We start from the raw sequence: 18199 nt of genomic DNA on the forward strand, positions 1-18199 counted from the left end.
TTTTTTTTTTTAAAGATTTATTTATTTATTATATGTAAGTACACTGTAGCTGTCTTCAGACACTCCAGAAGAGGGCGTCAGATCTTGTTAAGGATGGTTGTAAGCCACCATGTGGTTGCTGGGATTTGAACTCTGCACCTTTGGAAGAGCAGTCGGGTGCTCTTACCCACTGAGCCATCTCACCAGCCCCAATCACTCAGCCCTCTTTATAGCTGCTAAGAATTAGCAAAAACAGTTTTTAGATTTTCAGGTGCTGGAGAGATGGCTCAGTGGTTAAGAGCATTGACTGCTCTTCCAGAGGTCCTGAGTTAAATTCCCAGCAACCACATGGTGGCTCACAATCATCTGTAATGGGATCTGATACCCTCTTCTGGTGTGTCTGAAGACAGCTATAGTTTACTCATATAAATAAAATAGAAAAATAATTCTTAAAAAAAAAAAAAAAGATTTTCAGTTGCGTAGTAAAACAGGTTTGTTCAGACAAAGTAAAATTAGCCAAGGTTTAAAATGCAAAAACCAACAAGGGTAAGAATACTATAAAGGGTTAAAATAAATTTAAAGGGTAACATGAGCCCTTCAATTGGCCTTGAAAAGCAGAAGGCAGATGGTGAAATCTATACTCATTCTGAAGCCATCAGCTGTGTTCCATCATCTTCACTCCTTGTAAAACAAGCATTTACAACATAGTGCCTGCTCTCCTTTAAAAGGCTCAGCATTTATCACTAATGCATTCTAGTCCATTTTTAAACACTAGGTCAGGACTGCTAAGCAGGATCACAAAATTTCATTCTGCCCAATCTGTTGATCTGTTTTAGACTGATACTAAAACAGTTCTTAAGACAGGACTCACAGGCCTGCAACACTCAGAGTCACCACTGTCATCCATCTCAGCCCTACAAAGTCCTTTCCCCTCTTGCTCACAGGGATCATCAGTTTTGTAAGTGCTGCCTAGGGAATGTCTTCCTGTTTTGAAAGGCTGCCTCTTGAGAAACATCATATACATTCACTCCATCTTCTGGTCCCATCTAAGGGTGGGCTATCATATTATAAGCTAACTTAGTTTGGGTCATTAAATCACAGCTGCTTTTGGTACTTTATGTCAATACTGTGTATCTGGCAAGATCCATACTTATCTTCTGGTCAATAACTTTGGTCTCCTTGCTAGTAGGACATCATGGCACAGCCATACCTTTCCTGCCTCAAGTGCTTTCTCTACTTATGTTGCCCTGTCTGCTCCAGCTGCTTCTTCCAATTTTAACTTCCTTTCTTATAAAGTTAACTCTGGACCAAGATCTGTTTTGCAGCAATCGACTTATAATGCCTCGCCTATAAGTTAACTGCTTCTTCCTCAGGGGGTGGTCTATGGCTGCTTTGTGTATGTGTGTGTCTCACTCTCAGGGCATCACTTATGAGTAGGTGCACAAACTCTGTTTAAGTGCTCACCTCGCGGGCATGCTCTAAAACCCTTGGATCCTGCACTGCTTCCTCCTGTCTGCATCAGGCCCCTTTCCTTGCGGTGCAGCCCGAAGTACTGTGTCCAGCAGCAGTTACCCATCGCATGCTGCCCAGGTACCCGCAGCTGCATCTGTCTGCTCTGAAGAGCTCCGCCAAGGCGACCGTTATTGCAGTGGTCTAAAGGAGCCGCGCGAGCAGCAGCAGCACCACAGCGCGGTGGCTCTAGGGAGCAACTTCAGGAGCCCAGGCCTGGTCTAGGCCCCCACTTTATCTTTATTATTATTGAAAACAAAGTTTTCTACTATTTGCTAGATTTAAAGACGCCAGCTGCAGTACCCATAATATACCAAAAGAGGGAGCCTAATGGCATTCTCAAAAGAAGAAAGCTGCCAGTTCTGCAAATTCAGCCAGGAGCAGCATTGACCGTTTGCTGACTTCCTTATCAATGCTTTATTACCAAATTTAGGGAAAGAGTTCGGTTTGATTTTAAATTTAGAAATCTCCAAGGACCAACAGGATTTAACATGCTCTCCCTACCACGGTTCTGTGTGTAGTCCTGGCTGTCCTGGTACTCAGAGATCTGCCTGCCTCTGCCTCCCCAGACAGAGGGTTAAAGGCATGTGCCACCACGTGGGGCTTCTCCCAAGCATTCTTAAGAGTAGAAAATGATTATTCTGAAAAAGGAAGGAATGGAATCGACAAAACTCCAACTTTAATTTTATTTTTGAAGAGCAACAAGATTGACACAAGGTTTTATTTTCTTTGCATACGTCTTTTGTTTTAATTTGCTAATACTCAATACATGTAATAAAATTTAGGTGGGGGAAAGTCAGGCTGGCTGGTTGATTTGTTTAGAGTATGGTTTTCCATTTGTAGCACATGCTGGCCACTAACTAATGATCTTTCTCAGCTTCCTGTGTATGTTTTGTTACCTGATTGGCTAGAGACAGGCTTTCTGAGTACAAAAGGGGAAATTGCTCATTAATAAAGAGGAATGCTCACCGACAGGGTAAGCGTCTTCCCTGCTTCTTCCGATTTTAAATTCCTTTCTTAAAAAGTTAACTCTGGATTTTCTGACCAAGATCTGTTTTGCAGCAATGGGTAAAGTACTTCCTTGCTAAGCATGCTAAGTATGCTAAGGTCCCAAGTTCCATGACTAGCACTGCTAAATTAAATAAAAGGTGACAGGGACGGTTCAGTTTCAAAAAAATATTTTACTAAAGAAAATGATGAAGGCATTTTTCCCCATTGGATTAAGTTTTCTTAATTTTTAAAAATTGCATTGTTTTCATTAAATTAAACCACTTTTTAAGTTGCAAAAGATACTAGATATCTGTAAATTCAGATCCCAATTTTGTGTATGCTGATATGGCTTAAGTCTTCTCTACCACATATTTATCATTACCTCAGCACATACTACTCCAAGTGGCACAGATCACTGACAGGAAAAGCTCTCACTGTCAAACATGTGCACACTCTTGCTTTGTCCACAGAAGTGTCTAGCAGCAGGCCAAAGACATTTGTAGGGACCTCTTTCAAATCGATACCCACTCGATTCTTAGAAAATAAATCATTTTTAATCATTAAAATCTTCCATTGTTTTGACCCCCAATTTCCAATTTGTAAAGCACATATAACAGGAATGTGAGACTAGCCCTCCCCAAGCTGTGCAGCAGGGTGGTTTTGAAACTCTTAAACCTCCCTTATTTAGGATGCAGCTAGATAATAAGTGGCTAAAGACACAAAGACTTGTTTTTTTCTTTTCTTCCCTTATTAAATCTGGGTGTTTTTACACACATCAGATTACTGAATTTGCTAATTAAGAAACTGTATAGAAGATGGGTGTGGTAGATAGAGTACACCTGAAATCCTGTCCCTGTAAACAATTATGCCTGAAATCCCTTAGGAGGCTGAAGCAGAAGGATTAGCAGGAATTTAAGGTCAGTCTGGGCTACAGTTACAGTGTGAGAGTCTGTCTCAACAAAGAAAAGAGTTTATAGAGCAGAACCACTGGACCACGCTAACTGAAACACACAAACATTTTAAAGAAAGGTTCTCATAAAGCCACGGCTGGCCTCAAACTCAAAACTAGCAGAAGAACCTTGAATTTTTGATCCTCCAGCTTCCACCTCCCAGGTGCCGAGATTACAGCATGTGCCTCCATGCCCCGCTTAAGCAGTACCAGGGTTCAAACTCTGGGGTTCCTATATGCCAGACAAGTACTCTAGCAACTGAACTGCCTTGAATGTGCAATCCTCCCGCTTTTACCCTCTTCCATCCTCTGCCAGCGTGGGACACCTCAGCCAGCCTCAAACTCAAGTGGTAGTCAGTTTGTCTTTCTCTGTTATTTGACCCAGGTAAATACACATACATACCCCTGACCTTTGAAGTCTTAATTTTTCTAGCAGCTCTAGCAAGTAACTCTCCTGTGAAAACAGTGGTATACTGGCTAGCTTTATGTCAACTTGACACAAGCTAGAGTCATTAGAGAGGAGGAAGCCTCAGTTGAGAAAATGCCTCCTTGAGACAGGGCTGTAGCCAAGCCTTAGGCATTTTCTTATTTAGTGACTGATATGAGAGGGCCCACTGTGGCGGGGACACCCCTGGACTAGTGTTCCTGGGTTCTATAAGAGAGCAGGTTGAGAGGGAGCAAGAGGTAAGCAGCAGCCCTCAATGGCTTCTGCATCAGCTCCTGGTTCCTGCCTTTTTTGAGTTTCTGTCCTGACTTCCTCCAGTGATGAACAGTGTTGTGGAAGTGTAAGCCAAATAAACCCTTTCCCTGCCAAATTGCTCTTGTCATGGTGTTTCATCACAGCAATACTAACCTCAACTAAGACAGTGGGCATCTGGGCAATGAACAGATACTTCCCTCTGTTTTATTACCCCAAGCATAGCACAGCTGATAATCATTTCAGACTAACCAACCACCTATATTTTATTCCCTCAGGCAAAGCTAGGGATGGAAACCAAGGGCCTCAAGAGTGAGTACTATTATCACTGAGCTACACACCTACACTATTTGGTTTGTTTGATTGTTTTTGAGACAGGGTGCTCACTCTGTCTCAAAGGCTGGACTCAAGCTCACTGTATTGCTCCTGCCTCAATGCTAAATGCCATCACATCCAACTTCTACATTAAAAAAAAAAAAAAAAAAAAGGGCTAATAGGCTGGAACTGGCTCAGCTATAAAAAGCACTTGTTCCTGCACAGGGCTGAGGATCAATTCCCAGCACCCATATGGCAGCTCACAACTGTCAGTTAACTCTAGTTCCACAATGCCCATTTCTAACTTCAAAGTGCACCAGGCATGCACATGGTACACACACCTATGTGCAGGTAAAAGACTCAAACACACAAAATAGTATATCTAAAACAATGTGCTTAAATATATATACCATAAAGCAACATGGGCTATTTTTTAAGAGTAGTTCAGTAGCATTTAGTTGAATGCACATTAGCTGGGTATGGTGGCACTTACATATCTTTAATTCCAGCATTCCAGAGGCAGAGTTCTCTGTGAGTTAGAGGCCAGCCTGTCTACAGAGTGAGTTCCAGGACAGTTGAGGCTACAAAAAGAAACCCTCCCTGCTTTGAACCCCACCCCCCACCTCCAAAGTATAAGCACATTGATGTTATCCACTGATGTTGCACTGTATCCTTTTGCTCACTCCAGTTTTTAAACAAGCATGTCAAAATAAACAATGGTTATTAGGACATCTACTTCAGCTTGAGAACCAGGACTAAAATGGAGTATTCTTTTCATCTTTTTCTTTATCTTTAGATGTAAAATTTACAGCAAACTACATAAACATAGTCATTGGGTACATGTGCAAATGTTCAATTTCAAAGTGTACAAAAGACCACACTCCTGAAGGTGCACCTTTTTTCATTATAGAGTTTGTATCTTGATCCCTCACACCTACTCCCAAAGACCCAGTCAGTTAAAGGCTGATCCCCAGAGAGGCAGTTTTGGGAAGGTCTGGGTTGTCTAGTGGAGGCCTTAGGTCATGGGGTATTGAGGGGACTGAGTTTCTTCCTTGTGTTTTGGCCATAAGGCTGACAGTTTTGCTTCAGCAAATTTGCCCTACAATGGGTGATGCCAAAGGTCCAAGACCAACAAAGCCAACTGTGAGCCTAGCAGTTATTGCAGGCATCTGCTTAGTAGTAGAAAGCTGACTAACCCAAAAGCAACCAACCCAAAAGCAACAACTCAAAGCAACCAACAATCACATAGATGTTCTACAGTCACATAGACCTAACTGACACAGTAAATTTATTTTATGCTGTTTTTCTCACTGAGCATAGTATCTGAGATTTATATTGATGCAAGCACCAAGACAAAAACAAAACAAAACAAATGAACAAAAAAAAACCAAACTAGCTATGTCCAGCTTAAGAGATGGCTCAGCAGGTAAGATCACTTGATCTCTGGGATCCACAAGGTAGGAGAAAACTGACTTCTATAAGTTGTCCTTGTGATCTATATACAAACATAGCTATGTCAAGGAATGTTTATCCCCTTACTGTTTCAGCTTTAGGACATAATTAGTAAAACTGCCACATATATATGGAGTTTTTACTCCTCTATAGCGGAGTTGCTAGGTTGTAGGACAAATGGGTATTGTTTTTCAAGAATCTGTCCAGCTTTCCTCATTTATACGCTCAGCCACAGTCCATGAGACTCTCACTGTTACCCCACCTTCACTAGGAACTGTATTTAGCTTGAGCTATTAGAATGATTGGGTAGTGGTAACTATTTAAACTGTGTGAGATTCAGTATTGGACAAATATACACTGTATTATAGTTGTTTGTGTAAAATTCTTTTGGTAAATGTAGAGGAGTAGTTCTGATGCTTTGATTTAATTGGGAATCTGTTTACTGATGCTGGAGGTCCTTGCCCACAATTGGGTTTTGATCTATCAATAAAGATGCCAGTGGCCAATGGCTGAGTGGAAAGAAAGAGGCAGGACTTCCAGGTTCCTGAAGGCTAGGAGGAGGAGGAGAATTGAGTTATTTAGGGGAGAGAGACAGAACAGACTCAGAGATGTAGGGGAGATCTTCCAAAATGTAGGCGGAAAAGAAAAGAGGCCCAGGGAAGGCAGCTTGAAAGTGTCTTGGGCAGCAAGACCTATAGGCTTCACAGAAGGTAACTGGGCAACTAAGTTGAGGGCAGATTTAGAGGTGTTGAGCTAGGAGTAAAAGATAAGGGCTTGGAAGGAAGGGCTGGAAGGCTTTGAAGAGCCCAGCTACAGACCCAATAAAGCAGTTTAAAAAATGATCTAATGTGTGTGTGTCTTTCATCTGTGGAACTGAGATAGCTCCTGGACAGGTGTGTGCCTTGGACCAGCTGGGAGCACAAAGTGGGACAGCCAAAAACTAGCCATTAACAGGGAAGTATAATTAGTTTGTTTAGTCCAATTTCTGATAGCCCAATAAATACACTTTGGCATGAACTTTCTTAAGGCAGTGACTTACTAGTGATCATTATGCAAAAATTAAAAATTAGTTTTGATAAAGTCTAATTAAGTTATTTTGAGATTAGTACAATCAATGACCTAAGAACCCTTTGTCTAGCCCCATACCATGTAGATACTTTTTTCTTCTCTTCCATTGCAACAGTCTCATTACTCAGCCTGGGCTGAGCCCAAGTCTTTTTATCTAACCTTAGCCACCACCCTGGCTTTGTAAGATTTTTAAGAAAGTTTTTATGTTTACTGACTGATTTTCAATTAACTTTGTATACCATGTGATGTTAGAACTGGTGGGCAACATCCCAAGACATTGCCTAAGACTTGCCACTTGGTTTATGTGTCCTGTATAGAATGTCCCACTTGTTCTCAATTATGAATAGAACCTGTGATTAGGAGAGGCTAGTCAGTGCAGTAAGCTACCACGTGAGAGTACTACAACCTGAGGGCAGCTCCAGAAGCTAAACACAACCACCACTTTCCAGGTCAGCTGATAGCTAGTAAGAATTGTGATCTGGGGTGAGAGAGATGGTTTAGCCATTAGGAGTACTTATCTTTCAGACTAGTTCAGTTCCCAGCACCTACATCCTGTAGAGAAGATGTCTGTATGGATGTGGCACCCATCAATAATAAATCTGATGGACTATGGATTAGTTAGGAAATTGAAGGTGGAACATCCAGAGAAAGGATTCTGGGATAGACCAGGGAGATCCACCTCCGAAGATGTGAGGAGATGGCCACATGGTACCTGAGTACAGGTAACCAGGCGCATGGCAGAATGTAGGTTAAAATTATTGGGTTATCTAAGTTATGATTCTAGTCAGAGAAAAGCCTAGATATGGCCAAGGTATTTGTAAATGTATTTTGAATCTGAATCCTTTTTTTTGAGACAGGGTTTCTCTGTGTAGTCCTGGCTGTCCTGGAACGCACTCTGTAGATCAGGCTGGCCTAGAACTCAGAAATCCGCCTGCCTCTGCCTCCCAAGTGCTGGGATTAAAGGCATGTGCCGCCATGCCTAGACCTAAATCCTTTTTAAAAAGATTTAAAAAATTTTAACTATGTGTATTTTTGTCTCTGTGTGGGTATGTGCACGAGTCCAAGTGGCTGATGAAGCCAGTTACAGGTAGTTGTAAGTCACCCAATGTATGTGCAGGGATCGAACTTGGGTCTTTTCAAGAACAATGCATGCTCTTAACCACGAAGCCACCTCTCCACCATCTCTTACCATCCCCCACAACCAAAAGTAGGGATCTAATCCCACAACCTCCATGACCGACCTAAATTCTGTCAGCAACCAAAGAAGCTGATGACAAACTCTTGAGCTTCAGATGAGATTACAACTCTGGACCACACACATGCCAATTTTAGAACCAGACCTCACTCCAGCCTAGCAAGACTTTGCACAGAAGATCAGCAGATGACCCACATCTGGATTTCTGATCTACAGGATAATACATTGTTTAAATCACTGAACTAGTAGTAATACTCCCTGTGCTCTCCTTGACTCTCAACATCACTGCTGTCTTTATTACTAGGGTTTTATAATATCTTGAATAGTCTAAGTCCCTTAATTTTTTCTTTTCCAATATTGTTTTGGGTTTGCTAGGTTCTTTGTATTTCCACAGAAGGATTCCATTTGGACTTTCAATTTTCTGTGGGATAAAAATCCTAGTACTTTGACTATACTGTATTGAACCCACATTCTGGACAGCACTGACATGGTAATAACTGCCAGTCTTCCAAATCCAGATAGAACATCTTTTTCCCCTTAGCTCTTCCTTCATTTTCCTCTGCAGTCATCTGTAGTTTCTAGCATGTCTTAATTAAAAAACAATGTGGATGCTGAGAATCAAACCTTGGTCTTCTGTAACAAGTACTCTTAAGCCACCAAGCTGGAATACTCTCCAGTCTCCCCCTTATTAATTGTGATGTTTAAATGAAAATGTATTATGTACTGGGGGCAAGGTAGAGGAGGCAGGGGGCAGGAGACAGGGCTGCAGGTTCTCTGTAGCCCAGGCTTCTCTTAACTCAGGATCTTCCTCTTTTAGCTTCCCAGGTGTTGGACTTCATGCATGTACCTTACCAGACTTGCAACTCCCCACCCCGCTTCGAAGTTTTTAAAAATTATTTGCTATTAGTGTGTAACAATACATTGAGTTTTAGGTATTTTATTTTTCAAACTATGTGTGTGTGCATATCCCCATAGAAGGTAGAAAAGAGCTCCTGGAGCTACCATCATAGGTAATTGCTGACTTATCTCTCCAGCCCTTGAGTACTTTATTGTAGTTCTGGGGTTCAAACCCAGGGCCTCATGCACATTAGACATATTTTCTATTACTTATGTTTTGAGCATTAGCCAGTATGTCTTCTTAAATTTTGTTACATTCATTAATCAGTGCTCGTGATTATTTATAAATTATGTAGGATGGATTCCTTTCACGCTTTTTAAAAAGTTATTTTAAGTGTCTTTTCTATGTGTGCTCCAAGTGAGTGCAAGTTACCTGTGGAGGCCAGATTTACAGGCTGTTATGGTCTCCCTGACATGGATACTGGGAATCAAACTTAGATCTTCTGTAGGAGCAGCAAGTGTTCTTAGTTTGAGCCATCTCTTTAAGTCCACTGTTCTTGTTTTCTTTTTTCTTTTCTTTTCTTTTTTTTTTAAAATAGGGTTTCATTATATAGCCTAGGCTTGGATTGGGCTCACTATTATGCATAAAACTCAGAGGACAACTTGTGGAAACTGGTTCTCTCGTACCATGTAGGTTCTGGGGAACTGAACTCAAGGTGTCAGGCTTGCCAACAAGTGTCTTTACTTGCTGAGCTATCTTGCCAGCCTTTACTTTGAATTCTTGATCCTACTGTGTTTAGTGCTTAATGGGATTGATGTCATTCATTTTTCTTTAATCTGGAGAACTTCCTTTAGCATTTCTTGTAGTCTAGGTCACCTATAACAAAATCTCGTTTTTTTCACATCTAAGAACACCTTTATTAAAGATCATTTTTATTCTATGCACAAAAGTATTTGCATATGTGTAAGCATTTGTACTGCATATATTCAGTGCTCAGAGGCCAGAAGAGAGCATCCACTAAAAGAACTACTAGGGCTCTTAATTGCTAAGCCACTTCTCCAGCCACTTGATTTTTAGTCTTCTATTATTTAATATAGAAATCTGGGTTAAAGCTGGACATGGTAGCACATCCCAGCACTTTGGAAGTGGAAGCAAGAAAGAAGGATAAAGTATCTCCCTTTGGTTATTGAGATCTCGGGGCTATGCTATTTCATAATGATCAGATTAAGCATAGCCCGATAATATGATTTATGGCAAATGCCTATTTTGGCTTGCTGGAGTCTGAGTAGTCATGTAGCAGTTATAAGGACACTGCTTGTTATCCTGGAAACCAAGGACTCAACAATTTTGTTAATGTTTTGTCATCATAGTTGTGGAAGAATTTGATAGTTCCCTGCATTGAGTGTGTTGACAGATGAAAGCTTGCCTGGTATCTTCCTCTGTGTGATCCTTTGCTGCAATCAACTTTTAACAATGCTATCAGTTTCTGAACCCACTGAGTTCTAGCCAGTCACTCGGCCTGGGAGTTGTCTTAAGACCTCTGACACAGTTCCAAGGTTGTCTTTGGACTTATCCTAGTAGGTGACAGCTGTGTACTTCATAGACTAGGAAGTCTGTGATCATTTTATCTTCAAAAAGCTCTTCTCTAGTCTGCTGTGGGACTTTGATTACACAATCTTGATTATGCCACAGATTCCTTAAGTTTTGAAGGTAATTTTCTTCCTCCCTTGTATTTCAGGTTGTATAATTCCCTATCAAACTCACAGATTTTTTTTTTTTCCCCATTTTGCTATTGTGGTCACTTAGTGAGTTTCAAATTTCAGATGTCTATGGTTCTAGGGTTTCCTCTAGGCAATTTCTGTTTCTATTTTTAGGCTGAGATTCCCTTTGTTTTCATTCAATACAAACATTTTTCCTTCACTTTGTTGAGTGACTATAATAAATTCCCTTTCCCCTACCCCCTTCTCCAGGGTCTCATGCAACTGGCTGTCCTGGAACTCATATATACACTAGGCTAGCCTTGATTTAATTCTAATATATGAATTTAGTTTATAGAGATCCCTTTCCAAACTGAATTTCCATATAGTATGCATTAAAAAAGTATTTAACTCCTTTAGTCTCAGCACTCGGGAGGCAGAGGCTTGAGCACAGACAGCTCCAGAACAGTCAGGGCTATACAGACAGACCCTGAGTCAACACTCTCACACATGCAAATAAATGATTGTATTTATTTCATATGTACATGTGGGTGCCTGCTTGTCTGTATGTGCACTAAGTGAGTGCAGATGCCTAGCCTAAGGAAGCTAGAAGCTGAACCTGAGCCTTCTTGCAATATCAGCAAGTGCTTACAACTACTGAACCTTGGAGAGTATTGATTTTGGGGGTTGTTTTAAGTATACCATTACATTTTGTTAAACACAATTTGCAAACTCTTGTCACTGGTGCAGATCAAGTCATGGGTCAGTTCTTTCATCTTTAGCTGGATTGCCTGGGTTCTCTCATGTACACATGTAGGTCAGGGATCAAAAAAGTTTACACAGAGATTATTTTATAGAATTTTAGGCTTTTGTCCTCTGGATCTCTCCCTTTCAGGATACTTCTTCCCTTTTAATACCTCTCATTGAGAATGACTTAATTTATCTTCTTTCGATGGGTGGTGGCGGCACACCTTTAACCCACACTTGGAGGGGCTACATAGATAACCCTGTCTCAAAACAAACAAACAAACAAACAAACAAACAAACAAACAAACAGCTCAAAGCAACAAAAAGCCTTCTTCTCTTAGTCTTCTCAACTGGTCAGGTCCCAACTTCAGCCTGTTTTTCTGGTTAAAAGCATGAAAAATAGATTAAATTTAATTGTTCAAATGTATTCCATGCTTTCTTATAAGTGTTAACTCTTTCAGAAACTGCTTTTGTATGTTCTATACTGCCTTCAGACCTTTTTCTTTTAAATTATTCTTAAGTATAGTCATGTACAGAAACACTGGGTCCAACAGAAGCCTACTTGGTTATAATAAAAAAAAGTGACTTTATTTATTTATTAATTATATGTAAGTACATTGTAGCTGTCTTCAGATACTCCAGAAGAGGGAGTCAAGTCTCATTATGGATGGCTATGAGCTACCATGTGGTTACTGGGATTTGAACTCAGGACCTTTGAAAGAGCAGTCAGTGCTCTTAACTGCTGAGCCACCTCTCTGCCCTCTTTTAAGACTTATTTACTCATTTATCTTATGTATATGTGTGCTCTGTCTTTATTCACACTAGGAGAGGGCGTCAGATCTCATTACAGATGTTTGTAAGCTACCATGTGGTTGCTGAGAATTGAACTCAGGACATCAGGACCTCTGAAAGTAGTCAAGTGCTTTTAAGCACTGAACCATCTCTCCAGTCCCATGATTTTATTTTTATTTAAGATTTTTTTATCTAAAGATTTCTACTTATGTGTATTACCATGTCATGTGTACATACTGTGTGAAAACAATTTGATGCATTTAACAGAAATGTTTTACATCTTTAAAGATTTGGTCATAAAATAACTGCTAAGGTTTTTAATTTTGAAATTTGTAAAGAATAACCTTTTAAAAATTTAATATTAATTTTATGTGAACTGGTATTTTACCTGCATGTATGTAAGTGTACTATGTGTGTACAGTGTCTGAGGAAGTCAGGAAAGGACACTGAATCTCCTGCAACTCGAGTTGCAGATAGATGTAAATCACCATGTGTAAAGGATGACCTTTAAGCTTCTAACTATATGTCAATCTGCCTTAACTACTATCTAAAAATATTTACCAATAACAGAATTTGGTCAATGAGAAATATCCTTAACTTCTACATCTCTTTTCATTTCTTATTCTAGACGAAAACAGCTCAGCTGGGAATTACTAATAATTACTACTTACAAAGTTCTTTACTTATAACACTATAAAACATGGTAAAATAACTACCATCATCCCATTACCAAAGGAAGATGATGAAACAGCTAGGCTTGCTGTCTAAGGTCACACTGAAGTCTGAAAATGCCAGAATTAGACAGGAGGCTTTATGACCTAATTTCTATATGCTTCATCACTCAAAATGGTTGCAATGAGAACCAAGCAACCCAGGAATTCAAAAGGTACTGATGTATCACTGGAGTAGTAATCTAATTTAACACTGGCTGTACGTAGAGCTTTAAGTATCTTTTCTTACCCCTTAACTGTGGTGGTTTGAATGAGAATGGCCCAAATAGGTTCATATATTTGAATGCTTGGTTCCTAGTTGGTGGAACTGTTTTGGTAAGGACTAATAGGACTATTGGGGAAGGTGTGTCACTGGGGGTGGGCTTTGAAATGTCAAAAGCCCATGCTAATTGGCTGTTTCCTAATTGTGCATCAAATATAAGCTCACAGTTAGTGCTCCAGAGCTCTGCCTGTCTGCCTGCTGCTATGATCCTCACCATGATCATCATGAAGTCATTCTCTCTGAAACTATAACCAAGTCCCTAACCCCTGCCCCCATTTGGTTTTTGAGGCAGGGTTTCTTTGTTTAGCTCTAGCTGTTCTAGAACTCCCTCTGTAGACCAGGCTCAGAGATCCATCTGCCTCTGCCTTCTGAGTGCTGGAATTAAAGGTATGTGCCATGACTACAGTGCTAAGTAAGCCCTTTTTAAATACCTTTTTTTTTTTTTTTTTTAAAAAGTTGCTTTGGTCATAATGTTTCTCACAGCAATAAAAAGTAACTAATGCACTTTGCAAGATAAACAGCATTTAAAGCCATTTTACTGCAAGCCATTTGCTAGGAAAGAGATCATTTCAACTAAAAAAAAAAAACCCAAGAAGATCTTCTGGTACTATTAAATGTCCTGTTGTCTGGAGACTGATCAGTAGGCCTGAAATATAAGAATGAATGAGTTTCTCTTAAGTATTACTCCAAAAGAGCACTGTAATAATGGTCACCTATTTTCAAAGCATAAACCCTCTGTGGAATACAGAAAATTAATTAAAAGTTACATTTACTGAGTTTCCCTGCAGGAATTCTTTTATCTTTGATAACTAATTAAAATTTACAAGTCCCCTATTAAAAAAAAAAAATCCAAGTACCTATCAATGTTCACTATCATGAAGATTTAAAAAACTGAACTTTGAAAATAAATAAGAGTACAGGCTGGGCCTATAATGTCAGCACTTGAGAGGCTGAAGGATACTATGAGCTCAACAATAGCTTGGGCTACATAGTAAGTTCCAGGCCAGCTTGGGGTAACCTTGCTTAAAAAAAAAAAAAAAAAAAAAAAACCAGCAGCAAAATCACAAACTGGTAAATAAATATGAACATGGTGATATTCATAAAGGCAATAGCCACATTCAGGTCACTTATAAAGAAAGAAGGACCTTGAAACAGAACGGAACTCAGGAGGTTAGTTCCCAAAGTCTGTGGCTTTAGGAAAGACAGATATAGAGAAACTAAGTTAAGTGATCACTAAGTATGTGTGGGAAGTCTGCCTTTTCTTAGAGGGCATAAGCAAAATGAAAAGGTGGTGGTCTGATAATCACAGCAGCGTCAGCCACATGCAGAATTTCTGTTGTAAATGGTTACCTGGGAAATCACTGAGAAGTCTTGCTAGAACATTCTTGTTAACCATTTCAGTCTTGGTAAGGCTGGAAATAGAATCTATTCTAGTGTTTTTGATGATAGTAGGATTTTTGGGAATTCCAAGATTAGATCCACTTTTGATATCTGTGTGTTCTAGGATGTCAGATGAACTCTGTGGCCCAGACTGTGGAGCAAAGGCTTGCTTGAGTTTTCCTCCAGAAGACATTCCTTCTTCCTGCACCTGCTCAGCTTGCCTTTCTCCTAACTCTTTAATGGCTCTGATGGTGAGCTGCTCCTGCTCTAGGTCGGGAGACATCATGGGGGCACCTCCATTTGTTTCTCTGTTGTCTTCACTGTATTTGCTTTTAATATTTTTGGTTTCAGAACCACTTAGCTCACTTTCATGCAAGAGTTCTACAGGCAAAATGTTTTTAAAGTCTGCTATCTTCTCTAACACTGCTTCCAAAACATCACCTTCCTCTTTATCCACTATCCCCTTCTCGGCTCCTGTGAGGACAGCCATCAAGTCCTCTGGGGAGGAACCATCTGTATCTTCAACATATTTTCCAAGCAAAGATTCCAACTTGGCAGAAGCTGGCGCAGTTAGTGAGAATCCTGTCTCATTAAGAACACTTGGAGGTGCTGCTGAGTAAACTTGGTTGTTAGTCATATCAAGCTTTTCAGGTGTGACTTCATTCAGGGTATCAGGTACTTGTGAAGACACCTCACCTTCCAGACTCCTCTGAGTAGGAGTTTCTGGCTGGGCCTGCTGCTGCTCAGAGTTTTCACACATTTCACTCTTCACAGTTTCATGACTGGGAGTCTCTTTGATTTCCCTTTCACTTGTTTTTGCAGCAGCACTTGGAAGGGAGTCAGGTTTTTCTGGCAAAACTTTGATGTTCTTAACTGAGGGATTTTCTGTGATGTCCTCTATTACTGTGTCATCAGATTCTCCAGAACTATCAACCTCTGTGACTTCCCCCAGCACAGAGTTAGGCCAGGCACTCCTTAGGTTAGGTAAAGTCACTTCCACTTTGGCTGCTCCAGAGCCTGAGACCCATTTCTCAGGCATAGAGCCAGGCAGCTCTGAATAAAGCTGAGGACTGCCTGGCACACCATTGCCACCAGCTTCTTTTGTGGAACTGAGGTAGTCTCTTACAGGTTCTGTAAATGCTTCTGTCCAGTCACCTGTGGATTTGGTAATGGGAGTGCTCCCATTAAAAGAACATACAGGCATTTTCTGTTCAGAGTTTGTTTTAAGATTTATAACTGGAATTTCTGAGCGATGTTCACTCCTGTCTAGTCCTGTACTTTCTGTGGTGCAAGATGTTTTATTGGCCTGTTGTTTTGCTTGGGGATCTAAGTCCCAAGTCAGTATTTCATTAGTAAAGTTATGCATATCATTCACACATCTAGACACCTTTTCCAGTGCTGCTGTAGTGTGTGAGAACTGTCTACTGAGCAGTGCAGAGGATGGGTAACGCCCTGCCTCTTTATTTCTCAGTGGAAAGAGTTTGTCATTCATTTCCAACAAGTCTGCAGGGGATTCTCTATCACCATGAGCTGCCCAGCCACCCAAATCATTTGGGTTTTCCTTATACAAATCTTTAAATTCTCTGTCAAATGTTGCTTTGTCAATAATTACTTCAAACGGTGACTCAGGAGAATCTTTTTCTACACTGGCTACTGAAAGTTCAGATGGGGACAAGGAATATGTACAAATGTGTTCTGCCTTAGACTGCCCCAAATCCAGTGCACTTCTGTCCTCCCCATTTGGAACCTTGTTTGGGTTCTTGGGTTCTTGGTCTTTAACTACCCACTCTTCTGCTGGACCAATTTCTTTTGACAGAAAAGCAGGCTGCTCTGGGAAACTGTCTGGTATAGAAGGGTGGCTGCAAGGAATGCCAGCTGCAAGAGAAACCGGAGCTTCTACTCTGTCCTTGTTGGTCCCCTGAGATGAGTCCAGCTTTTTCTTATCTAGAAGAACCAAGGGGTCTTTTCCTTTAGCTAGAACAAGCTGGCTGCCTAATGTTTCACTCTTTTCTCCAAGCGGTGTTGTAGGGTCAGGGTTATGTATTTCAGAAGATGAAAGAAATGAGGAAGCCATAATTTTTGAAGGTGGCTCATCAGAGCAAAGAGAGCTCAATCCCGCTATGGTCAGAATTTGAAAGGAAAAAGATCATTTACCAGATGCAAGTACACACATTAGCTAGTCAGGCCAAGCAGCATGCTTTTTATTTTTTAAAAAATCACACACACACACACACACACACACACACACACACACACACACACACACACAGAGAGACATAGAGAGAGAGAATACACACAAAAGTACATAACAAACCAAAGATCAATGGTTATCCTACAAAACATGCATAAAAGTGCCAACAATAAAACAGAAGCCAGTATCATGCTACAAATTGCGAATGACAAATCATTTTCAGGACAACTATTTTTTAATTAGTTTATTCCCCCCCCCATAATAAAGGGGTGATGGTACTGGGAGATTTGGGGAGTTTTTCCTTTCTTTTGGAAGGGTAGTTATTCTATAGGAGCAATGTAATCTATACAATACAGCTTGCTGTTATGTTGTTATGTCTTCCTTTGTAAGTTGAACAATTCAGAACACACTGGCTCTACAGATCCCTTCTTACAGTCCTCACACTCTGAGAAGGAAGAGTAAGCAGCTTGACTCAAGTTGTTCTTGATGTAGAAAGGTAGCAGATCTTTCTTGAGTCTGAAAATCAGACTAAAAACATTCCCTTCCATCACTCAACAAAGGTATGCAAATTGCCTGATGTTCTAGAGTGTTGAAAAGCTCAGCCTGCTACCAAATCTCCTGTCTAACTGGCCATTTTAACAGTCACACAGTGTGTAACAGAGTCTCCTTGAGCTTCAGAGGTGCTCAGGACTTGACTTCTGAACAGTGTCGGACCTGTTAAGGCTATGGGGATCATAGAGATGGACACAATCTTGCAGTTGGCCAGGTATATAGTGTTATAGTGAGACACCAGGGTGTAACTTGACAAGGGTAGACTTGTGGTAGTTCCTCTTCATTGTCACTTCAATAACTGTCTATGACGAGGCTTCAAAGAGGTTAACTGAATGTGGCTGCCATCACCCCATGCCTATTCTCTAGGGGCTCAGACAAAATAAACAAGAAATGAGGTGGCTAGTTGAGCAACAGCACCCTGTTCTTTGCTTCCCAATCTAGTGAATATTCTGAACTCATAATCTAAAATAAATTTTTCTTTCTTTCAAAAATACTGGATGGTATAAGTTGGTTTCTTTGGGTAAAAACATTAGAGTTCTTTTAAAAACAGGAGTAATGTACTAAATCTTACTGGTTAGTAATTTCACAGCAACCATCCATTTACTATGATATTCTCTTTCTAATCAAGGAAGGATGAAAATAACCATCCTGAGAGTTAGCACTGTCTTTCCCACATATAAAAGAAGGCATTATCTTTTCCACACACTGCTACATCTCTGCACCTGGAAGAAATCAGACCCTAAAATATTTCTAAAAAAAATTTTTTTTTAAGATTTATTTATTTATTATATGTAAGTACACTGTAGCTGTCTTCAGACACTCCAGAAGAGGGAGTCAGATCTTGTTAAGGATGGT

At 40.3% G+C, this 18199-nt stretch overlaps 1 protein-coding gene across 4 annotated transcripts in view; it reads right to left on the bottom strand.

Moving 5' to 3' along the window:
• The window catches only part of Rtn3 (reticulon 3), a 61713-nt gene that overhangs the window by 19704 nt on the left and 23810 nt on the right, over positions 1 to 18199 (bottom strand). The window contains exon 3 of one of the 4 annotated variants that reach the window (XM_029539921.1): positions 14572 to 16719. The exons of 2 other annotated variants lie outside the window; for them this stretch is intronic. In XM_029539921.1, the coding sequence (XP_029395781.1) occupies positions 14572 to 16719 (2148 nt within the window). The remainder of the gene's footprint in view (positions 1 to 14571; positions 16720 to 18199) is intronic. One more of the 4 variants, XM_029539924.1, reaches the window with a different exon arrangement.

This window comes from Mus pahari, chromosome 1, assembly GCF_900095145.1.
Source record: "Mus pahari chromosome 1, PAHARI_EIJ_v1.1, whole genome shotgun sequence".
Taxonomy (NCBI): Eukaryota; Metazoa; Chordata; class Mammalia; order Rodentia; family Muridae; genus Mus; species Mus pahari.